At 42.1% G+C, this 25,944-nt stretch overlaps 1 protein-coding gene across 9 annotated transcripts in view; it reads right to left on the reverse strand.

Annotated features, from left to right (window-relative positions):
* The window catches only part of TBC1D5 (TBC1 domain family member 5), a 645,101-nt gene that overhangs the window by 67,379 nt on the left and 551,778 nt on the right, over positions 1–25,944 (reverse strand). For 8 of the 9 annotated variants that reach the window (XM_056519933.1, XM_056519937.1, XM_056519936.1 and 5 more), the window contains 2 exons: positions 25,065–25,166; positions 2,569–2,732 (listed from right to left, as the gene is read on the reverse strand). In XM_056519933.1, coding sequence (XP_056375908.1) covers positions 2,569–2,732; positions 25,065–25,166 — 266 coding nt within the window. The remainder of the gene's footprint in view (positions 1–2,568; positions 2,733–25,064; positions 25,167–25,944) is intronic. The other variant, XM_056519932.1, reaches the window with a different exon arrangement.

Here is a 25,944-nt window from a genome sequence, read left to right on the forward strand (position 1 = left end):
CCCCATAGACCGTACATGCACATATTATAAAATAAAGCTAAGGTATGCTGTGTTATAATGTATGTGAAAGATTTTATGAAATATGTAGGAGGAGTTACCCAGGGATCAGTGTGATCCACAGATCACATCACGAACATTGATCTTGTTTCTCTGTGCTGCTGGCTGGGACACATGAACATTATTAATGACACATACTTGTATAAGTAAAAGTGGGGCAACACTACCACAGAAAATGACACAAGACTAGAAGGGTGTAGATCACAGCGGTTCACACTGTCCTAGTGGGGTGACAACATAGTGGGAAGTACCGTATATACTCGAGTATAAGCCGAGTTTTTCAGCACGATTTTTCGTGCTGAAAACACCCCCCTCGGCTTATACTCGAGTGAACTCTCCACCCGCAGTGGTCTTCAACCTGCGGACCTCCAGAGGTTTCAAAACTAAATCTCCCAGCAAGCCCGGGCAGCCATCGGCTGTCCGGGCTTGCTGGGAGTTGTAGTTTTGAAACCTCCGGAGGTCCGCAGGTTGAAGACCACTGCGGCCTTCGACATCATCCAGCCCCCTCTCACCCCCCTTTAGTTCTGTACAGTACTCACCTCTGCTCGGCGCTGGTCCGGTGCTGCAGGACTGTTCGTGGGGAGGTCGTCCGGTGGGATAGTGGTTCCGGGCTGCTATCTTCACCGGGGAGGCCTCTTCTAAGCGCTTCGGGCCCGGCCCCAGAATAGTCACGTTGCACTGACAACGACGCAGAGGTACGTTCATTGCCAACGTACTTCTGCGTCATTGTCAAGGCAACGCCTCTATTCCGGGCCGGAAGCGCGGAGAAGAGGCAGCCCGGAACCACTATCCCACCGGACGACCTCCTCACCGGACAGCCCTGCAGCACCGGACCAGCGCCGAGCGGAGGTGAGTACTGTACAGAACTAAAGGGGGGTGAGAGGGGGCTGGATGATGTCGAAGGCCGCAGTGGTCTTCAACCTGCGGACCTCCGGAGGTTTCAAAACTACAACTCCCAGCAAGCCCGGACAGCCGATGGCTGCCCGGGCTTGCTGGGAGTTGTAGTTTTGAAACCTCTGGAGGTCCGCAGGTTAAAGACCGCTGAGGGCAGGTGATGAAAAGAGGATGATGAATGGGGGGGGGGGGATGATGACAAGAGGATGATAAAGGGGGGGGGGGTGGGATGATGAAGGGGGGTGGGGATGATGACAAGGGGATGATGAAGGGGGGGTGTGGGATGATTACAAGGGGATGATGAAGGGGGGTGGGGATGATGACAAGGGGATGATGAAGGGAGGTGGGGATGATGACAAGGGGATGATGAAGGGGGGATGTGTGGGATGATGACAAGGGGATGATGACAGGTGATGATGATGAGGGTCTGGATGATGACAGGCGGTGATGATGATGAGGATGTTAATGACGGGGGTCTGGATGATGACAGGGGGGGATGATGTATTTCCCACCCTAGGCTTATACTCGAGTCAATAACTTTTCCTGGGATTTTGGGTTGAAATTAGGGGTCTCGGCTTATACTCGGGTCGGCTTATATTCGAGTATATACGGTAATCATCCCACGGTGCTGTCATCCCAGCCACCCATCATTTCACCTGCCCCCTCCGGGCACAGATGCAGTACAATAGAATAGCGGAGCTGCGGAAACTGTCAGCTCCCTGCTCCCCCATTCACTCAGTCATAGGCTTAATGCACTACATACACAGGACTACAGCCTCTGAGCCAATACTATGCGATCCCCTGGCGGATAGGGACAAGGATATGACGTCATAAAGTTGGCAGGGGGATGCCAGCTCTGCGGCTCACAGACTGAAGAACTTAAGAGGAGAGAGGAGCTGCCCCTTACATTGTAGCATACATTTTGTTTAGCCCCTAAAGTCTCAAACAAAGAAGTAATTCTCTGACAGGTTTCCTATCAGCCGTCCTCTCCTGCAGGAGCTTCTAAGACCAGGGGTACATCTGTGTCAGAGCGCTGTTCAGGAGCTCTGCCACAGAGTCCCAATGGATTCCATTGACTTTTAACAGGGTCCATCAGGTTTCTGTCTGGTGTTCTTTATTTTAAAAGATTTGAGTGTCGAAAAAAAGTGGGTTCTTAGCAGAGCACGTGGACGTAAAAAAACTGGTTTCAGTAGATGACTCATTGAGTTCACAGAGAGTTTTGTGTGCATGCTCTGTGATCTCGTCAATAGGTCATTTTTGGATGCCACATTGCCTCTAAGCTATGTAAATACATTATCTATGACCCACTAGTAGCATGAATTTTCTCCCACTATTCTGATTTCAGTCTTAGAAAGTACTTATTAAATACATAGTAAATATATTCAAACATTTGCACTTATCCTTGTACCTAGGGGATAAAAATGAATGTGAGTAAAGGTCAAATTTTCTGCATAAACCGTATATAACCGATAGCGATGAAGATGTGAGGATGTGACTGCCCTTTGCGTTTTCTGACAACCATTACTATTCTCACAATTTCCTCACACATCTCTTTACAGCCCAAAAAAAAACATAAAATAAACCGGCGCAGCATTAGTGCAGGCAAGAAGAACTTACAGACTCCCTTTTCCCTTGGGATTTGCTATGAGAACGAGAGCGGGAGATATTGCTGAAGAAGGAATCTTTCTTCCCGGCTGACAGAGGAGGAGAATCTGTGTGGTCACGGCCTCCAGGCAAACTCTCTATGCTGGGAGATGAACTGACATTCTTGGAGCTTTGGCCTAGAATAAAATACACAGAGCAAAACAGTTTTAGAAGAAAAACTTGCGAGAATAGTATCAGCTCAGCATATGTACAGCTTCGAGGGGAAAGTAATACACACACTTAAGAAGATAAGGAGATCAGGAGGGAAGGAAAGCTGGCAACCTGCATACATCAGTAGTACATGTGAATACATTAAATATATTATGACAGAAATTTACACATTTTAGCCAGTCCTCAGGCATATAAAAGCTACTTATTTTGGCACAAGTCACATGTGTACAAACATTTGCAACTTTATGCAGTTTTGCACTTCTTTCACTCCATTTCAGGTCCATACGATTAAAATGATTCCCTACTTATATAGGTTGGATATTGTCGTACTTCTGGAAAAAAAATCATAACTACATGCAGGAAAATGTATACGTAAAAAATTCTCATCTTCTAACCCCTATAACTTTATTTTTCACCGTACAGGCCGGTATGAGGACTAATTTTTTGCGCCGTGTTCTGAAGTTTTTATCGGCACCCTTTTTGTATTGATCAGACTTTTAGATTTTGATATCATTTTTTCATGATATAAAAAGTGACCAAAAATACGCTATGTTGGACTTTGGAATTTTTTTGCACGTACGCCATTGACCGTGCGGTTTAATTAACACGGTCAGCTATTAGCTATTAGCCCAGGCTATCGATAGCAGCCGGGACCGACCCGGTGTGATGTGGGGTCACGGTGTGACCCCGTTTTAAACACCGGGACCGGGCGTAGGGCGTACAGGTACGCCCTTCGTCCTGAAGGAGTTAAAGGAGTACACCACTGCCCCAGTATTTGGAACATTTAGTTCTGAATGTTGAGTGTGGGCTTTGGGGGTCGCCATGCCCCTTGTAATGTCACGGCCACGCCCCTCGTGGTGTCACAACCACGCCTCCTCAATGCAAGTCTATGGGAGGGGGCGTGGCATCAGCCCTCCCATAGACTTGCATTGAGGGGGCGTGGCAACCCCCAAAGCCCGTGCCCAGCATTCGGAACTAAATGTTCCGAATGCTGGGGCAGTGGAGTACCCCTTTAAAAGCACAAATTTTCACCAAGGAGTGAACACTTTAATATATAACAAAAACAAGGATAAGTTGGCCAGCACTACTGATACCAAAAACTACTGCATGGACCTGGCATACAGGTGCACGGCACACTGCTAGGCTGAATATACATAAACTGAAGAAAACAGTAGCATATATATGTATATATATATATATATATATATATATATATATATATATATATAAACGTATATGCCACATTTTACTCCAGAGTTCTTTGGCTTGAAACGTTACTGTCATTTGATTCTTCTATCCAGGAGCACCGGACATGGCAGTGCCGACCAATATTGAACTATTGGAATATCAAAAGTTTAGACTGCACAGGGTCTCAGTCCTTAAACCCACTTTGATCATGAGATATAAGCCTGTGAATTGTGCAGCAGCACGTGCTTCACTCGCGGGCTATCAATCTAATCTGACTTTCACTGCTTTAGTCTATACAGTGACTGAGTTAGAAGAAGAGGCTAGCTGAGGAGTGTAGAAAGCACTTCACCGGCTTATAGCTCTCAATTGCAGAGGGTCTCAGACCAGAGATCCAATGCGAGACAAACTTTTGACATGTCAGGGAGACATGTCAAAAGTTTTTTCAAATGACAGGATCGGCATATTAGCATATTCCTATATCTTATTATATGAATGTGCTATCTTTCTCATCATTCCGCAGCCTGCAGTTCACTTTCTCCTGTCAGCCTTTAAATGTTCACAAACCTTTGTGGTAACAAAAATTAATCTACTGAAATATAGTAACTAGAAGACATAAATAGATAGGCAGTGCAAGTGAACAAATAAAACATTTTATTGTATTTTATTAAGCAAAAGTGAGTTATTTCATGTTTTCCGGAAGCCTGTAGCTTGTCGTTTTTTCCCATGCCTTTAGGTTATCTGTAATGCAAAAAATGAAAGAAAGAACCAGTGCTGCACTCACTCGTATGTCAAGCGATGGACCTCGAGATGATGCCGTGAAGGATCAATCAAAGCATATGGAAACGATCCATGGAGCAGGGAGACGCCACTCTCTTCAGCTGGGGGCTTTGTGGTACGCCCCCAGCTGAGGTCCATCGCTTGACATACGAGTGAGTGCAGCACTGGTTCTTTCTTCCTTCTTTCATTTTTGCACTGTGGATTCCATTGATCTCATGTGTTAGCACTTCGTGCACGGACCTCCTTTAGTCATTAGTATCTTTACCCCAGTCCCTACTCATTTGGTGCTATATGCTGTGCCTGCGTGGTCATTGGTTCTCTTGCTTTTGTTCGTTTAGATTATATGTACTTGAAATAAAACCTCCTTTGTCCAAATAAAGAAGTCTAGAGTAATACTGTGCTGCAAGACAGGACGGAGGGCAATGCAGGTACAGGTTTTTTGGGATGGGGAAGAAGAAGTGGAGAGACATCTGACTGTCTCAGTGTGTAGAGCGTGCCTCTAGCATCAACCCTGCCTGCTCAGCAAGAAGAGAACTAAAGAGTCAGGTTAGACACAAAGGCCCTCATTTACTAACAGGGACAGATTTTGATTTTGTGTGATTTCTTTTACGTGTGTCATGTTTTCCTATATTATTTACTAATGTGGCGCTTTTGTTGAAAAATGTTAATGCAGATTTGGTGCATGACGATAAAAATACCACATAATCGTACTTTCCCCACATTCAACATACAGCATCCCAAAACAATTTATTTCACTATGAAAATTGTAAGTCTTAAAAAAAACAAAAACAAAAAAAAAACATTTTTTTTTTTAAATACATATAATGGGGTTTGTATGCTAATTTGATACCACGTCCCTTTGCTGGGGTTTCTGATGGTTTAAAGGGATACTCCGGAGGAAAACATTTTTTTTCTTTAAATCAACTGGTGCCAGAAAGGTGAACAGATTTGTAAATGACTTCTATTAAAAAATCGTAATCCTTCCAGTACTTATTAGCTGCTGAATACTACAGAGGAAATTATTTTCTTTTTGGAACACAGAGCTCTCTGCTGACATCATGACCACAGTGCTCTCTGCTGACATCTCTGTCCATTTTAGGAACTGTCCAGAGCAGCATATGTTTGCTATGGGGATTTTCTCCTACTCTGGACAGTTCTTAAAATGGACAGAGATGTCAGCAGAGAGCACTGTGTGGGAGTAACTTTACTACATGCAACTTACACTTTAGGTCCAGCTCAGATCAGAAAGAAAGATGGCTGCCACTTCCTAGTGCTGTGATGTGAATAGGTTTTTCATGACACGGGTCGTATTCTAAATCCATGTCACTCAGATTGCAAACACAACTTCAATGGAAGTCATTAGTCGTATACTGCACCTCAGTGCAACTCTGACTACACACATGCTGACTATAGAATTGCACGCAGGCCACACAGCAGTGTATGGAATGCTTCAGCTTCATTGCTCTTTTGTGTGGAATAGTCATATTTTAGACCCCGAACTTGGTAGCCGAATGTTAAACTCTGAATGATTATTTGACAAAAAGTTTCAATTTCTTTTTTTCTAATTCGCATTCAACAGTGATCAAACCATAAGCCATGTCTGCACAGTAACAAATAAACCAGAAGCCACTATGAATCACGGGGTAATGCTGTCCTGAAAAGAGATTTACAGAAAGCCCAAAACTGACAAAGCTCGGAAGCCAGCACATTGTGTCCTGTCTGTTGTAGTAAAGGGCTTGTTCTGCTGACTCTGCAACTTTAAAGAACTAAGGATGGGCAATTCAGCTGGTTATAGGGAATGTAACAAACAACAAGCTCGCCATGCCCTCACATATTGGATCCCATTAACAGTAGGAACGCTTTCACAGTATCCCAGTTTCTAAAAAAATAAAATTCTTTCATATTCATCCACAGAACATTTTTTGACAGGCTGCTGATGAAAGTCTCTCTTGTAACATGTTAGTTGTTACCAGCTTACTCCTTAAAAGGGTACTCCGGTGGAAAACTTTTTTTTCTTTAAATCAACTGGTGCCGGAAAGTTGAACAGATTTGTAAATTACTTCTACTAAAAAATCTTAATCCTTCCAGTACTTATTAGGTGCTTTATACTACTGAGGAAATTATTTTCTTTTTGGAATACAGTGCTCTCTGCTGACGTCACGAGCACAGTGCTCTCTGCTGACATCTCTGTCCATTTTAGGAACTGTCCAGAGCAGCATATGTTTGCTATTGGGATTTTCTCTTACTCTAGACAGTTCTTAAAAGGGACAGAGATGTCAACAGAGGGCACTGTGGTCATGATTTCAGCAGAGAGCTAGACGTAAGACCCACATCTATCAGACATGTATGGCATACTGTATCTATAAGATATGTCATAAATGTCTGATAGATGTGGGTCCCACTTCTAGGATGTGCATTTATGCTAAGAATGTTGGTCCTCTGGCTCCCATCTAATCCGGTAAGGTGGTCACTCCATTCAGAAGGCACTTGAGTGGTGTGATGATGCATTTCTCCAATCACATTTATGAGGATTAAGGAAACAGCAAAGCAGGGGTGGGACATACATCTGCCACACATTGGATATGCCATATATATCTGTGATAAGAATACCAAATTAATGTCACTATGTAATACATGGTAATCCATTCATTGCATTTAGACATCCAATGTAGTTCCTTCCTACAGAACTAGTTGATCACTGTGGGCAGCTGGATCTCGGCAGACACAGGACTTTTAAAGGGGTACTCCTGTGGAAAACTTTTTTTTTTTTTTTAAATCAACTGGTGCCAGAAAGTTAAGTAGATTTGTTAAATCTCTTTTATAAAAAAATCTTAATCATTCCAGTACTTTTTAGGGGCTGTATACTAAAGAGAAATCCAAAAAAGAAATGCAATTCCTCTGATGTCATGGCCACAGTGCTCTCTGCTGACCTCTGCTGTCCATTTTATGAACTGTCCAGAACAGCATATGTTTGCTATGGGGATTGTCTCCTGCTCCGGACAGTTCCTAAAATGGACAGCAGAGTTCAGCAGAGAGCACTGTGGTCATGACATCAGAGGAAATGCATTTCTTTTTTGGATTTCTCTTTAGTATACAGCCCCTAAAAAGTACTGGAAGGATTGAGATTTTTTAATAGAAGTGATTTACAAATCTGTTTAACTTTCTGGCACCAGTTGATTTAAAAAAAAAAAAAAGTATTCCACAGGGGGGACCCCTTTAACCCCTTAAGGACCAGGCCATTTTACACCTCAGGACCAGAGCGTTTTTTGCACATCTGACCACTGTCACTTTAAACATTAATAACTCTGGAATGCTTATAGTTATCATTCTGATTCCGAGATTGTTTTTTCGTGACATATTCTACTTTAACATAGTGGTAACATTTTATGGTAATTTGCATCCTTTCTTGGTGAAAAATCCCCAAATTTTATGAAAAATTTGCATTTTTCTAACTTTGAAGCTCTCTGCTTGTAAGGAAAATGGATATTCAAAATAAAAAATATTTTGATTCACATATACAATATGTCTACTTTATGTTTGCATCATAAAATTTTTCACAAAATTTTCAAACTCACTATTTTTCAAGGACCAGTTCAGGTTTGAAGTGGATTTGAAGGGTCTTCATATTAGAAATACCCCACAAATTACCCCATTATAAAAACTGCACCCCCCAAAGTATTCAAAATGACATTCAGTCAGCGTTTTAACCCTTTAGGTGTTTCACAGGAATAGCAGCAAAGTGAAGGAGAAAATTCACAATCTTCATTTTTTACACTCACATGTTCTTGTAGACCCAATTTTTTTATTTTTACAAGGGGTAAAAGGAGAAAATGTATAATTATATTTGTAGTTCAATTTCTCTCGAGTAAGCACATACCTCATATGTCTATGTAAAGTGTTCGGCGGGCGCAGTAGAGGGCTCAGAAGCGAAGGAGCGACAAGGGGATTTTGGAGAGTACGTTTTTCTGAAATGGTTTTTGGGGGGCATGTTGCATTTAGGAAGCCCCTATGGTGCCAGAACAACAAAAAAAAAACACATGGCATACCATTTTGGAAACTAGACCCCTTGAGGAACGTAACAAGGAATTAAGTGAGCCTTAATACCCCACAGGTGTTTCACGACTTTTGCATATGTAAAAAAGAATTATATTTTTTTCACTAAAATGTGTTTCCCCCCAAATTTCACATTTTTGCAAGGGTTAATAGCAGAAAAGACCCCCCCAAAATTTGTAACCCCATCTCTTCTGAGTATGGAAATACCCCATGTGTGGACGTCAAGTGCTCTGCTGGCGCACTACAATGCTCAGAAGAGAAGAAGCGCCATTGAGCTTTTGGGAAAAAAATACTTTGAAATGGAAGTCAGGGGCCATGTGCATTTACAAAGCCCCCCGTGGTGCCAGAACAGTGGAACCCCCCACATGTGACCCTATTTTGTAAACTACACCCCTCACAGAATTGAATAAGGGGTGCAGTGAGTATTTACACCCCACTGGCGTTTGACAGATCTTTGGAACAGTAGGCTGTGCAAATGAAAAATAAAATTTTTCATTTTCACGGACCACTGTTCCAAAAATCTGTCAGACACCTGTGGGGCGTAAATGCTCACTGCACCCCTTATTACATTCCGTGAGGGGTGTAGTTTTCAAAATGGGGTCACATGTGGGTATTTTTTTGGGGGGGTTTATGTCAGAACTGTTGTAAAATCAGCCACCCCTGTGCAAATCACCAATTTAGACCTCAAATGTACATGGTGCGCTCTCACTCCTGAGCCTTGTTGTACACTCAGAGTATTTTACGCCTACATATGGGGTATTTTCGTACTCAGGAGAAATTGCGTTACAAATTTTGGGGGTCTTTTTTTCCTTTTAATGCTTGTGAAAATAAAAAGTAAAGGGCAACACCGGCATGTTAGTGTAATTTTTTTTATTTTTTTACACTAACAAGCTGGTGTAGCCCCAACTTTTCCTTTTCATAAGGGGTAAAAGGAGAAAAAGACCCCCAAAATTTGTAGTGCAATTTCTCCCGAGTACAGAGATACCCCATATGTGGCCCTAAACTGTTTCCTTGAAATACGACAGGGCTCCGAAGGGAGAGAGCACCATGCGCATTTGAGGACTAAATTAGGGATTGCACAGGGGTGGACATAGGGGTATTCTACGCTAGTGATTCCCAAACAGGGTGCCTCCAGCTGTTGCTAAATTCCCAGCATGCCTGGACAGTCAGTGGCTGTCCGGAAATGCTGGGAGTTGTTGTTTTGCAACAGCTGGAGGCTCCGTTTTGGAAACACTGCCATACAATACGTTTTTCATTTTTATTGGGGGGACAGTGTAAGGGGTGTATATGTAGTGTTTTACTCTTTATTATGTGTTAGTGTAGTGTTTTTAGGGTACATTCGCACTGGTGGGTTACGGTGAGTTTCTCGCTAGAAGTTTCAGCTGCGGCGAAAAATTTGACGCAGCCCAAACTTGAAGCAGGAAACTTACTGTAAACCCGCCAGTGTGAATGTACCCTGTACGTTCACATGGGGGGGGCAAACCTCCAGCTGTTTCAAAACTACAACTCCCAGCATGTACTGACAGACCGTGCATGCTGGGAGTTGTACTTTTGCAACAGCTGGAGGCACACTGGTTGGGAAACCTTCAGTTAGGTTCTGTTACCTAACTCAGTATTTTCTAACCAGTGTGCCTCCAGCTGTTGCAAAACTAAAACTCCCAGCATGTACTGATCGCCGAAGGGCATGCTGGGAGATGTAGTTATGCAATAGCTGGAGGTACGCAACTACAACTCCCAGCATGCCGAGACAGCTGATTGCTGTTTGGACATGCTGGGATTTGCAGTTTTACATCTGGAGGGCTACAGTTTTAGAGAACACTGCAAAGTGATCTCCAAACTGTGGTCCTCCAGCTGTTGCAAAACTACAATTCCCAGCATGCCCTGACAACAAACAGTTGTTTGAGCATGCTAGGAGTTGTAGTTTTGCAAGATCTGGAGGGCTACAGTTTAGGGACCACTATATAGTGGTCTCAAACTGTAGCCCTCCAGCTGTTGCACAACTACATATTCCAGCATGCCCAAACAGCTGTCTGGGCATGCTGGGAGTTGTAGTTTTGCAACATCTGGAGGGCTACAGTTAGAGACCACTGTATAATGGTCTCAAACTGTACCCTCCAGATGTTGCTAGGCAACTCACCGGCTTCCGTCGGATCCAGCCGCACGTCATCGCCGCCCGCCGATCTCCATCGCCTGCAGCCTCCGACGCCCGCCCGGATCGGTAAGTGGATCTTCAGCGCCGGTCCCCGTCGTTTCCCCGTCCTGCCCCGCCTATTGTGGGTGGGCAGGACAGAGAAAACGAAAGTAAACCCCCCCCGCCCCCGATCTCCTATTGGTGGTCTATTATAACAAATAATACTAAGAATTCTGGCGCACTGGGTCATGGATAACTAAGGCACGCTGTGAACTGGTTTAGTTATAAATAGAAGGATCATTTATTATATTCAAATAATGAGACACTGGATCACTGGCGGGTTGCAGGGCCCTTGCTCGACGTTTAAGTCAAACCAATAACCAGTTACTATATACATAAAAATGAAGATTGATACATGATGAGTAAAACAAAAATCTAAAAATAATATAACAATGGTATTAAAAATAAGGCTGTGTTCAGATTAAATTCAGTACTTCCATAGATAGCATGAGGGTGGAATTGGGAGAGATATAGTAATAATACTCTCCTGTATCACCCAAGAAGAGTTGATAATGTTAAAATGCACTAACAAGTAGTGTAACAATCTGTTGTTATGGGCAACCACCTCTAGATAAGATACAGTCTTAGCAGATGATCCTGTAAGTCTCTAAGCGATAATGGAAATGCACAAACCACTTTTGGGTTATTGGTAGAGTGCTACAGAATGTAAGTATATCCTGCACTTAAGTGCAACAAGGTTCGGGGGTCTGGATCTTGTATATGGAAAGTTTTTAAATGCAGTCCTTTACCTTATATTAAAGGTTTGGTGCATTGCACCACTCACCCAGAGATGTGGAGTCCTCTGTCTTGGTGTCCTCCATGAGGCTGGGTACAGTGTTATACACTGCTCACCTGGCTTTGGTTTGGCTGGGTGTAGGGTAAGTACTGGGTCGCGGTGTGCTGGAGATGGGAATAGGCCACGTCTGCTAGAGATGCCAATGTGCTTGCTTAGGATGAATGCCGTTGGATTAGCTGTGCCTTGCGCTCAAGTCCGGTCAGGCAGTAGGGCGTGCATATAGCTGTCACAGCGTCCGTGCGCTTCCAGCTAATCTCGCCTGGCGGTGAAGCATGAAAGTAGTAGCCAGATTAGATTGGGTGCTGGCAAACGGAATGTTTTCACTATGTAGATTTGAGGTGCGGTTTTCAAGTTAGAAGGATCTGCAATGATGAGTCCACAATGGAAAAGCATGTGATGCGGATCTGTGGAAGTAGGTCTGAACACAGAGTTAATAGAAAAGGCTGGACGCGTTTCAAGGCCACTAGTCTGTTCTCTTAAGCAGCAAATAAAATGTGTGAAAACATTCCATTTGCCAACGCCCAATCAAATCTGGCTACTACTTGCATGCTTCCCGCCAGGCGAGATTAGCTGGAAGCGCACAGACTCTGTAACACCTATATGCACGCCCAACTGCCCTGACCGGCATTCATCCTAAGCAAGCACATTGGCATCTCTGGCAGACGTGGCCTATTCCCATCTCCAGCACACCGCGACCCAGTACTTACCCTACACCCGGCCAAACCAGAGCCAGGTGAGCAGTGTATAACACTGTACCCAGCCTTATGGAGGACACCAAGACAGAGGACTCCACATCTCTGGGTGAGTTGTGCAATGCACCAAACCTTTAATATAAGGAAAAGGACTGCATTTAAAAACTTTCCATATACAAGATACGGACCCCCGAACCTTGTTGCACTTAAGTGCAGGATATACTTACATTCCGTAGCACTCTACCAATAACCCATAAGTGGTTTGTGCATTTCCATTTTCGCTTAGAGACTGACAGGATCATCTGCTAAGACTGTATCTTATCTAGAGGTGGTTGCCCATAGCAACAGATTGTTACACTTCTTGTTAGTGCATTTTAACATTATCAACTTTACTTGGGTGATACAGGAGAGTATTATTACTACACCTCTCCCAATTCCACCCTCATGCTATCTATGGAAGTACTGCATTTAATCTGAACACAGCGAGCAAGGGCCCTTCAACCCGCCAGTGATCCAGTGTATCATTATTTGAATATAATAAATGATCCTTATATTTATAACTAAACCAGTTCACAGTGTGCCTCAGTTATCCGTGACCCAGAGCGCCAGAATTCTTAGTATTATTTGTTGCCACTTTTTTGTCACCTAGGGCATAGGTGACTATCTGGCTATCTCGGGCTTTATTTATTTTCAACTGTCGCCTCTCCTACACCTTCTACAAAATAACAAATCAAGCTATAATTATTAGGCACTCCAAGCACCACTGCCAGGCTTTGTCTACCTGGCTGCAGTGATGATGTGCCCATATACCTGTGTCACTGCTGCTGGCAATATCTAACCTCAGTGGTAAACAGCAGAACACCACTGAGGCCAGGGACTGGCTGCACTTGTGACTTGGGTATATGGGCAGTAGGGGGGCTAGAGAATCTTTAGGAAGAAGGAAAGTGCAATTCAGAGCGGTGTCAGTGAGGAAAGGGTTGTTTATTGAGAACATATAAAGGTAAAGTGCGGTGGAGCTTGCAGGAGGAGCAGGGCTTATGGGAGGGGATATGGCTTGCAAGCTAGACTGGCACACTCACCAGGAGATGGAGAGCAGAGTAAAGGTACCGGAAGTGCTATAGACTTGCATAGGACTTTAGCCAAACACTCTGACCCTCGCAAATGGGGGAGGGCTTGGGTTAATTTAAGTATGTCATATTTTAGTTGACATATAAGTAACATCTGTACCAAAATTCATTAAAATATCTCCAGCTGTTAGGAAGTGATGCTGGAACATATACCCATACATACAAACATTGCGTTATTTATATATATATATATATATATATATATATATATATATATATATATATATAAAACAGCATTTGTATGTACTTCTATCACTCACAGTTTTTTTTTTTATATTCTGTAAACTAATTTATGAACATATTATGGATTATTTACTTCTCACTTTTTCCTGTTGTGTATATGACTCTGTTTATAGCCATATGTCGTTTTTAATATGTCATCTTTGCTTGTGTGTCTGGGTTTCTGCTCTATATTTCAATGTGCAACATGTTTTTAAATTATTTCAATGATTTGCATATTTAATTGTAGTGGATGAGTGGTTTGTGATGTCATTTCCTCATTCTTATTTAACAGTTCTATTAGTTATGTTACGTAGCCATAATTAAGATAGTGTGTTACGGTTGACACGCGTCGGTTTCTGTTAAGTACAGAATGCCGCAAGCCTCTCTTTCCATGCTGACACCTTGCTGGATTGCATTTTTTTTTCTTCCTATAGATTTGCCGTGGTCCCAGGCTTCTGATCCGTGCTGGAGGTGAGGGAGAGACTGGGTGGAGTAGTGCTGAGCTACCTTGACTCAAGGATCACACCGATTGGAATAGCAACTCCTTCAAGAGTAAATTTATTAGGCTACTAGGTCGTCATCTGTCATTTGCTATAATGATATATATATAATGATATCTACCCAGACATATAGCAATTCATCCACTTTGCTTTAAAAAAAAATACAGAATTCTCATATTAAGCGCAGTAATGAAGACTTCACTGTATAATAATGTACGTTTTCTCAAGCAATACTGCCACTGTGTGGACAATAGGCATAGTGACAGGCTTACTTTAGCTCACTGACACCCTCTTAACTCACAAATCACACATTGCCATACTGAACAGGTCAAGCAAGATAGATTAGAAAAAAATATATATATCTATAAAAAACAACAACAAAACCAGGTTTATAAAGTTTTAAATTAGAACAATAATTAATGAAACAATAGCAAAGTAAAGGAAAGTAAAAAAAACATTGTTCCTTAGTTCTGGTTGCTTACATAGACTCAACATATTCTGCAGCACAGTGCATGGACATTAAATGACTCTATTACTGATACTAGGGACAGATTTCATAGATTGCCAAGGAACCTATTTATGTTTTTGCCCTGCATCCTTTGTTAAGGCCACTACTGAGTAATAAAAAAAGAAGGGTTATTTTTATGAATGTACCATATCAGTACAGGGATCATCCGGCCGGTGGGCCCATGTCATCATTTTTATGCAGATATGGTCAGGCATAGGTGCTGCTGCTTTATTCATCTCTAGAACTTAGGCAAAAAGCCAAGTACAGCCCTAGGTTACATTCCCCTTAACCCCTTAAGGACGCAGGGTTTTTCCGTTTTTGCATTTTCATTTTTTCCTCATCACCTTCTAAAAATCATAACGCTTTCAATTTTGCACATAAAATTCCATATGATGGCTTATTTCTTGCGCCACCAATTCTACTTTGCAGTGACATTAGTAATTTCACCCAAAAATCCACGGAAAAACGGAAAAAAAATTCATTGTGCGACAAAATTGAAGAATAAAATGTCATTTTGTAAATATTGGGGGCTTCCGTTTCTACGCAGTTCATTTTTCGGTAAAAATGACACCTTATCATTATTCGGTAGGTCCATACGGTTAAAATGATACCCTACTTATATAGGTTGGATATTGTTGTACTTCAGAAAAAAATCATAACTACATGCAGGAAAATTTATATGTTAACAATTCTCATCTTCTAACCCCTATAACTTTTTTTACTTTTCTGCGTGCGGGCCGGTATGAGGGCTCATTTTTTGCGGTGTTCTGAAGTTTTTATCGGTACCATTTTTGTATTGATTGGACTTTTTGATCACTTTTTATTCATTTTTTCATGATATAAAAAGGGACCAAAAATACACTATTTTGGACTTTGGAATTTTTTTGCGCACACACCATTGACCGTGAGATTTAATTAATGATATATTTTTATAGTTCAAACATTTCCGCACGCGGCGATACCACATTTTTTTTTTTATGGAAAAAGGGGGGTGATTCAAACTTTTATTGGGGAAGGGGTTAAATTACCTTTTTTCACTTTTTAATAGGGAAGGGGTTAAATGACCTTTTTTCACTTTTTTTGCAGTGTTATAGCTCCCATAGGGAGCTATAACACTGCACACACTGATCTCCTATGCTGATCCCTGCAAAGCCACAGCTTTGCACGGATAAGTGAGATAGGGGCTCGATTGCTCAAGCCTGTAGCTCAGGCTTGGAGCAATCAATCGACGATCGGATGCCGCGGAGACAGGTAAGGAGACCTCCGCCTGCGTCCCAGCTGATCAGAAGATCGCGATTTTATCGTGATGTCCCGATCAGCCCGACTGAGTTGCGGGGAAGCGTTTACTTTTGCTTTCAGACGCGGCGGTCAACTTTGATCGCCGCGTCTGAAGGGTTAACAGCACGCGGCACAACGATCGATGCCGTGCGCTGTTAGCCCAGGGTCCCGGCTATGATTAGCAGCCGGGACCGACCCGAAGTGATGCAGGGTCACGGCGTACAGGTACACCCTATGTCCTTAAGGAGTTAAAGGGGTACTCTGCTGCTCAGTGTTTGGAACAAACTATTACGAATGCTGGAGTCGGAAGCTCGTGACATCATGCCCCGCCCCCTCAATGCAAGTCTATGGGAGTAACCTAAATGGAGCAGCAACGCATATACTCAACCATTGCTCCCAAAATAGTTCCCAGCTTTTGTGATCATAGGGGTCCCTGGGCTGAGGTACCCAGCAATGAAATATTAACTATCTATAAAGGGGATGGTGGTGTTGATGAGAAAACCCCTTCAACTCAATGGGCCCTGTGTTTTGAAAGTAGTAGAAATGTAAACAAATATATATTCTAGGAGCACCCAGTTATATCCTAGCTCTTCTTTATTTGCATTAGTTGGAAAATGAAAGCAGCGACTGTTATGGGCACTATTATTCTTTTTAGGAAGGTGCTTCAACAGGAGTCTCAAGCACTAAAGAAATCTTCATGAGAATTTAGCCTTTTGATTTGCTTAGAGGCTTTTTTTCTTTCGGTTTTATAGTGCATTTGTAAAGTTTTCAGACTCGGTTTTTCATATTTTGTTATATTGCAGACTTAATAATAAATACTTAAAAATGAAATAAAATACAAGTTTTCCCTGCATAATTCTGCACTGAATACCTTAACAACTTAAGGACCCAGCCCATTTTCACCTTAAGGACAGGAGCATTTTTTGCAAATCTGATCACTGTCACTTTAAGCATTAATAACTCTGGGATGCTTTTACTTTTTATTTTGATTCTGAGAATATTTTTTCGTGACATATTCTATTTTATGTCAGTGGTAAATTTTTGTCGATAATTTCTTGGTGAAAAATTCCAAAAAGTTAGCTTTTTTTTTTTACTCTGAAACTCTCTGCTTATAAGGAAAATAGACATACCAAATAAATGATATATTGATTCACATATACAATATGTCTACTTTATGTTTGCATCATAAAGTTGACATGTTTTTACTTTTGTAAAACAAAAGAAAAAACAGACGCTCCCTTGTGGAGTATCAACAGGATTACAGGTGTGTGGGAGGGGAGGGTAAAGTATGAGGCTCACCCTGCTAGGTTGTGCAAAAACCCACACATCAAGGAGACACGTTTGATTATGATAGTAGAGGTCTGCAGCCTTCCTGAAGATAATAGGTAAACATAGAAGACACTTCAAAAATGCAGGATTTCAGGCGCTGACCAAGGAGAAGAAGCTGGAGCCAGGTAGGTAACGAACAGGTTTATTCCCATGCAACGTGTTTCACCGCGCTTGCACGGTTTCATCAGGCATCCCTGATGAAACCGTGCAAGCGCGGTGAAACGCGTCGCATGGGAATAAACCTGTTCGTTACCTACCTGGCTCCAGCTTCTTCTCCTTGGTCAGCGCCTGAAATCCTGCATTTTCGAAGTGTCTTCTATGTTTACATGTTTTTACTTTTGGAAGACGTCAGAGGGCTTCAAAGTTCAGCAGCAATTTTCTAATTTTTCACAAAATCTGAATTTTCTAGAGACCAGTTCAGTTTTGAAGTGGATTTGAAGGGCCTTCATATTAGAAATACCCCATAAATGGCTCATTATAAAAACTTCACCCCATAAATCATTCAAAATGACATTCAGAAAGTGTGTTAACCCTTTAGGTGTTTCACAGGAATAGCAGCAAAGTGAAGGAGAACATTCAAAATCTTCATTTTTTACACTCGCATGTTCTTGTAGACCCAATTTTTTAAATTCTACAAGGGGTAAAAGGAAAAAAAGCCCTCCAAAATTTGTAACCCAATTTCTCTTCAGTGAGGAAATACCTCATATGTGTATGTAAAGTGTTCAGCGGGCGCAATAGAAGGCTCAGAAGGGAAGGAGTGACAATGGGATTTTGGAGAGTGAGTTCTTCTGAAATGTTTTTTTTTGGGGGGCATGTCACATTTAGGAAGCCCCCACGGTGCGAGAACAGCAAAAAAAATATAATAATAAGAAAATAACATGGCATACTAATATGGAAACTGCACCCCTCAAGGAACATAAGGGGTACAGTGAGCCTTAAAGCGGTACTCCGGTGCTTACACATCTTATCCCCTATCCAAAGGTGGAAAACTATTCGTTTTTTCAAATTTTGAAACATTTTCTTATTTTTTATCAACTGGTGCCAAAAAGTTAACCAGATTTGTAAATTACTTCTATTAAACAGTCTTAATCCTTCTAGTACTAATCAGCTGCTGTATGCTCCACAGGAAGTTGTTTTCCCTTTGAATTTCTTTTCTGTCTGACCACAGTGCAGCATACAGCAGCTGTTAAGTACTGGAAGGATTATAATAAAAGTAATTTACAAATCTGTTTAGCTTTCTAACACCAGTTGATTTTTAAAAAACTGTTTTCCACCGGAGTACCCCTTTAATCCTTCCAGTACTTATCAGCTCATGTATGCTGCAGAGGAAGTTGAGTTGTTATTTTCTGTCTGACCACAGTGCTCTCTGCTGACATCTCTATGTCAGGAACTGTCCAGAGCAGGAGAGGCTTGCTATAGGATTTGCTCCTACTCTGGACAGTTCCTGACATGGACAGAGGTTTCAGCAGAAAGCACTGAGTTCAGACTAAGGCTAAGTTTCTACTTGTTTTTTTTGTGGCCTAAAAAAAACGCAAGAAAAAAAAATGCAAGAAGAAACACCACAGCATTTTCCTGTGTTTGGCGTTTTTTCTTGCGTTTTTTGCATTCGATTGGAAATTGCATTTTTTTCCTCAATTTTTTTACATTTTTTTAGGTAGTACTACTACTCCCAGCATGGAACAGACTGTTCCATGATGGGAGTAGTAGTTCCTGTACTAATAGACATATCACCCCTGGTGTCAGTCGTGACACCCCATGCAATTGTCCATAATATAGCAGAGATGCGGAGCAGCTCTATACAGTGCTCGCATCTCTGCTCTGTACTCTGGCCAGTGATGTGAATAGAATTCCTATTTTCCGCCCAGCGTGGGAATTGGCCGGATGGTTGCAGCCAATCACCGCTCTCAGAGGGAAATATGAATCAGTGATGTTCTATTCACATCACTGGCCGGGGTGCAGTGCAGAGAAGCGAGCGCTGTATATCGCTGCTCTGCATCTCCGCAACAGATAATATGATCACATTGGGTGTCAGGAGTGATCTGTTAACTGCAGGGCAGGTACTACTACTCCCAACATGGAGCACACTCTGCTCCATGTTGGGAGCAGTAGTATCTGTAGTTAAGGAAAGATCACAGCGGATGTCACTCCAGACACCCGCTGTGATCCTCCTGTATAATGTATAGATGCAGCCGGCTGCTCTTCTATGGTACCCTGCACTGCCGTATATATACACCTGTGATAGGCTGGAACCATTTGGTGGGAAATATGAATAGGTGTATATATACAGCAGTGTAGGGGACCATAGAGGAGCGGCTGGCCACATCTATAAATTATACAGAAGGATCGCAACAGACTCGGGTGATCTGTCAATTAGTACAGTTACTACTAAACCCATCATCAATTTGAAATTAGCTTTTTTTCACAAATGCATTATTTATGGGATATATTGTTTGTACATCGCTTCTGATATCGAAAGAAATGCACCCAATATTTTATAGAGCTGCTCAACCCGTGTTTGGAAATACCCCCGTTAAGGCCATATTTGGTTGCTTGGTTGCGTGGTAGGACCCAGAAAGAGAGGAGCGCATTTGGTTTTCAGGGCATCATTTTTCACCAAATGGATTATAGTGCTGCAGTCCAACGGACACCTCTAACATACTGCTGGAATGTCCTGACAGGTAGTAGGCGGGGCAGACCTGGGGGTCATTGTCAGACTCCTGGCTGCCCAGGTAAGCAGCAGCACCCTGCGATCATTGCGGGGTGCTGCTGAACCCAGACAGAGGGAGCCCCCCTTACAGTTCGCGGTCACTTCTGACCGTGGCCGTAAGGGTTAAACTGCCGGCCCCTGCCTGCCAGGGATTACACACAGAACCCCGCGATCGCGTTGCGGGGTGCTGTAGGGGGAGACAGAGGGAGCTCCCTTCCTCTGTCAAAACACTTACAGCCTGCGGTCGCTTCCGACCGCGGCTGTAAGGAATAAACTGCCGGGACCGAAGTCTACTCCGGTCCCGGCAGTGTCCCAGCTGTGTGTTACAGCCGAGTCTCTACCGTGATCTTGTGGGAACATTGGGCAGCACCCACGAGAACCATGGACATGTATACTCGTCCAGGTGCGGGAACGTGCTTCCCCCCCTGGACGTGTATACAAGTCCATGGTCGTTAATGTGTTAATATGAAAAAAATATTTTTCCACCGGAGTACCCCTTAAGGGTATGTTCACACCACGGAATTCCCCGCGGAATTCCGTGGTGTGAACTTAACATTAGTGTATATGGGTCTCCGCGAGACCCGTTCACACTGCGGAATTTCAGCGGGGGACATCTACATAGCAGCACCAGCCGTGTAGATCCGCAAAAGTTGCATATTCTGCACAAAAAGATGTTATTTTTGAGGATATTCGCTATTTGCATCAAGGGGTAGGAAAGGAAGCAAAGGGGCTGAAAGGGGGCTCTTTTTTAAATGGAGGGGGCATGCAGGGACACACTCTCCTCACATGCAACTTAAGGGACGATTTGTTGCACACAAAGTTGCAGCAATAACAGCCTTCTTGGTGGAGTGCTGCAGTAATGGTTGACCTTCTGGAAGTTTCACTCATCTGCACACTGGTGGGGAGATTTATCAAAACCTGTGTAGGGGGAAGAGCATCAGATTGCTTCTTTCATTTTTCAGAAGCCTTGTTAAAAATAAAATAAGGTATCTGATTGGTTGCTATGGGCAACTGCACCACTCGTCCTCTACAAAGGTTTTAATAAATCTCCCCCTAGATCTTTGGCTCTCAGCCAGGGTGACCATTGGGTTCTTGGTCACCTGTCTAACCAAGCACCTCCTCCCACAATTACTTAGTTTGGTGAGGTGACCAGCTCTAGGAGGAGTCCTGGTTGTTTTAAACTTCTTCCATTTTAGAATAATGGAGACCACTGTGGTCTTGGGAACTTTCAGTGCAGCAGACATTTTTGGGACCTTCAACAGATCTGTGATACAATCCTGTCTCTGAGCTCTACAGGAAGTTCTTTTCCCTTCATGACTTGGTTTTTCTCTGATATGCCTTTCCAAATCACGTACATTCAACTGAATTTAGTAACATAGTAACATAGTTCATAAGGTTGAAAAAAGACCAGAGTCCATCAAGTTCAACCTATAACCCTAATGAGTCCCTGCTGAGTTGATCCAGAGGAAGGCAAAAAACCCTCATACTAGAGGTAAAAATTCCTTCCCGACTCAAAATATGGCAGTCAGAATAAATCCCTGGATCAACCTTCTGTCCCTATAAATCTAATATACATAACCAGCGATGTTATTATTCTCCAAAAATGCATCCAGCCCCTTTTTGAACTCTTTTACAGAGTTCACCATGACCACCTCTTTAGGCAGAGAATTCCACAGTTTTACTGCTCTTACAGTAAAGAACCATCTGTGCTGGTGTAGAAACCTTCTTTCCTCTAAGCGTAGAGGATGCCCCCTTGTTATAGATACAGTCCTGGGTATAAATAGATCATGGGAGAGATCACTGTACGGTCCCCTGATATATTTATACATAGTTATTAGTTCTCCCCTAAGCCTTCTTTTTTCTAAACTAAATAACCCTAATTCTAATAATCTTTCTGGGTACTGTAGTCCTCCAATTCCCCTTATTACCCTGGTTGCCCGTCTTTGAACCCTCTCCAGCTCCACTATATCTTTCTTGTACACTGGTGCCCAGTACTGTACACAGTATTCTATGTGTATTGATGCACCCCATTTATTTGCCTTGAAAGCAGCTGCCCGACACTGGTCACTACAGCTAAATTTACTGTTAACTAAGACTCCCAAGTCCTTTTCCACGTCAGTCGTCCCAAGTGTGCTCCCATTTAATACATAATTCCACAGATTTTTCTTCCCCATGTGCATTTATGAGTGTTGAACCTCATCTGCCACTTCCTAGCCCAAATCTCCAACCTATCCAGATCCATTTGTAACAGTGCACGGTCCTCTATAGTGTTTACCGCTTTACAGAGTTTAGTATCGTCAGCAAAGATTGCTACTTTACTATTCAACCCCTCTACAAGGTCATTAATGCATATATAAATAGAACAGGACCCAAGACTGACCCCTGGGGTACCCCACTAGTAACAGTCACCCAATCAGAATAAGTACCATTTATAACCACCCTCTGTTTTCTATCACAGAGCCAGTTACTTACCCACTTACACACATTCTTCCCCAGCCCAATCTTTCTCATTTTATGTACCAACCTTTTATGTGGCATCATGTAAAATGCTTTGGGAAAATCCAGATATACGACATCCAGCCATCCCCCTGGTCCAGTATGGAGTCACCTCTTGATAAAAGTTGATCCGGTTAGTTTGACAGGACCGAGCCCTCATAAAACCATGCTGATATGGAGTCATACATTTATTTTTATCAAGATACTCCAAAATAGCATCTCTTAGAAAACCCTCAAACAATTGACATACAACAGAGGTTAAACTAACAGGTCTATAATTCCAGGGGTCACCTTTTGACCCCTTTTTAAATATTGGCCCCACATTTGCCATGCACCAGTCCTGGGGAACAGTCCCTGTCACTATAGAGTCCCTGAATATTAAAAATAGGGGTCTGTGTATTTTTTTTCCTATGAAGCCTATCAGTCACACCCCCTCCCATAGACTTGCATTGAGGGGGCTGGGTGTGACATCATGAGGGGGTGGGGCTATGACATCACCAGCTCCTGGCACCAGCTCCAGGATTCGGAACAGTTTGTTCCAAGTGCTGAGCAGCGGAGTACCCCTTTAAACACATAAGACTAACAACTGAACACAATTTTAAGACAATAGGGATTTTTTTGTGCACATTTTTATGAATTTCAAGGCACAATTGTACCTACTATCATGATACCTTATAAGTAGTAAAAAGGAATAATAATAATAATCACCATAGTAATAATAATACATATTATGATTTTAATACGCAAGAGTGGTGGAGTCTCTTATCACAATGAAATAACAAAAAGACCCCATAGTGACTGACCATAATCTCTGTGATGTGATTCATTGGGGGCATGCAAGGTAACAGACACAGCCAGTTGCTCTCACAGTGATTTACTGTAAAATTGTCAGCATGTCAAAATCAACAGTTGCCTGGATGTTCCTTAAATAAATGACTGAGGCTCTGGCAGGATTGTGTTCGCCTGCCGCGTGCTCTATCTGCCAGATATATAAAACCACTTTCTTTAGGCATCTAGTGTTGCACATCCCCAATCCCCAGTTTTATAGAAGAGTACAAATAAGACAGTGTCATAAATGTTTATATATATATATATATATATATATATATATATATATATATATATACACATACTAACTTTGTACATTTTATTCACATACAAAGTTATTTACTTTATATGGTGCATATCCCCTTTCAATGTATGGAACATAGGGGAAGAGACACCATTCGTTTATTATTCCATACCCAGAGCCATATGAGGTCTTCTTTTTTTGTGCAACCAATTGTACTTTGTAACGGCATATTTCATTTTACAGTGAATCGTACAGCACAAGCAAAAAAATATATTATATATGGAGGGAAATAAAACCGTAATTTTGCTACTTTTGTGGGTTATTGTGCAGTGCACTTTACAGTAAACATTCTGTGGGTCAATACAATCCAAATGATACACATCTGTATATTTTTTTTACTAAAATCAGAAAAGAGGGAAATATAAATTTTTTTTGATTGAGGGGCTTATTCCCATTTATTAAAACTTTTTAGGTCCCTACAGGAGACTTTTTATTGCATTTTTAAATGTATAGGCATAGCACTGATCAGTGTTGGCTGCAGTCTCCCTGTCCACCATTACAGATGGGTCCCCGGCTGCTAATAGCAGCCAGGATCCGCCGTCTATGAAGCAAGTGCAGCTCCTGCGCTTGCTTCATAGCCAAGACGGGACTCAGGATGTACATGTATGTTCTGGTGTACCAAGTACCAGCTGGCCAGGGCCTACAGGTACCTCCTATGTTCTTAAGAGGTTAATTAACAGTTCACAAAAAAAGTCCATCATGTTCAAACTACAGTATAACCCTACTATGTTAAACCAGAGGAAGGCAAAAAAAATTTGAGGCAAATGCCAACTGTCCCAAATTTGGATCAGAATAAATCCCTGGATCAATGTCTTACCTCCAGAAATCTAGTACTTATAAGGGTATATTTTCTGTTTCATTGTTTCTGCTACAGTGCATCTAATTATGCGGTATGCCAAAATATAGTCAATTAGGCTTTTCTGTTGGCCAAAAAAAAAGATCTGTTATGATCCCTTTTTTTTCATGCAGATTGCGCAAAAAGAATAGACATGTCTAAAGAATAGACATCTGCTCCAGAAGTTCCGCCGTGTGCACAGTGCAGCAGAATCCCATTGATATCCACTGCAGAATTGTACTGCAGAATTCTGCGTGAAAATTCCATTGTGTGAACATAGCTTAAGAGCCGGGGCCTCGTTCTGGAGATTTTCAGTGGACAACCCCTTTAAGCACATGACATGTAGTAGAGAATGTACATTTCTGTGTAAAGTCCTTTGCCATTAGATTTTCCTGTGTAAATATAGTAAATAAGAAAACATTCCTTTTCCTCCTCCTCCTCCTCCACCACCATTACACCCAAATTACCTCTGAAGGGGCTAAAACTTCCAGGTTTTGTCTTCTGCAAAACAAAGGGTTCTCTTGCAAAAAGATGGCTTTGTCCAAAAATGGGCCCTTGAGTGTAATTCTCTACAACAGACAAACCCCAGCAACAGATTAGCTATATACAGGTATTCCAGACATCTAAAGTATAACTATAGTACTAGTGACTTACAAAATAATATTATTTGGCATTCATTTTCAATACTTTTCGACCAAATTTCAGGTTATCACACCATACATATAAAGACTTAGGTGAAAATTTATCAATAATAACTGTTTTATAATGACCGGCCACAGTCATTTTCAGAACAATGTCTCTTAGTAGCGGTGATTAGCGACATAGTTTAGGTCTCTGAGAAAAAATTGTGACTTTCCCATGGGAAGTCGCAATGATAAACTGCATGCCAATATGGAAATTTAACTGTGCACAGTCATTTCTCTCAATTCAGCAGTGCGGTGCTTTGGCGCAAAAAAAAAGTCGCGCAACATGCCCTTACAACCTTTCTGCACCCAAGCACCGCAAAAAAAACAAAACTAAAAAAATCTAAACGCTTTGATAAATTACCCACTAAATGTTGTATATTCTTAAGCGGACTTGAATAGTCTAAAAGCGTCCATGTTGTGTGGATGTTATCAATATATTCACTTAGTTGGATTCAACTGTAGCAAAATAGTGTTCTGCTGAGCTAGGGTGGTCCTTGACAGTCAGACATAGCTCCAATTTCAAAGAAGAGAACATAACATGTTGAAAGTTCGTTTTTGGAAAACACATTCCTCTATATTTATGTGTGTTAAATGCAGGTACCTACAGCTACTGTATGACTATAGATGATATAGACGTGACATGAATGGAGGGGGCGTGGCG

Source organism: Hyla sarda, chromosome 5, assembly GCF_029499605.1.
Source record: "Hyla sarda isolate aHylSar1 chromosome 5, aHylSar1.hap1, whole genome shotgun sequence".
Taxonomy (NCBI): Eukaryota; Metazoa; Chordata; class Amphibia; order Anura; family Hylidae; genus Hyla; species Hyla sarda.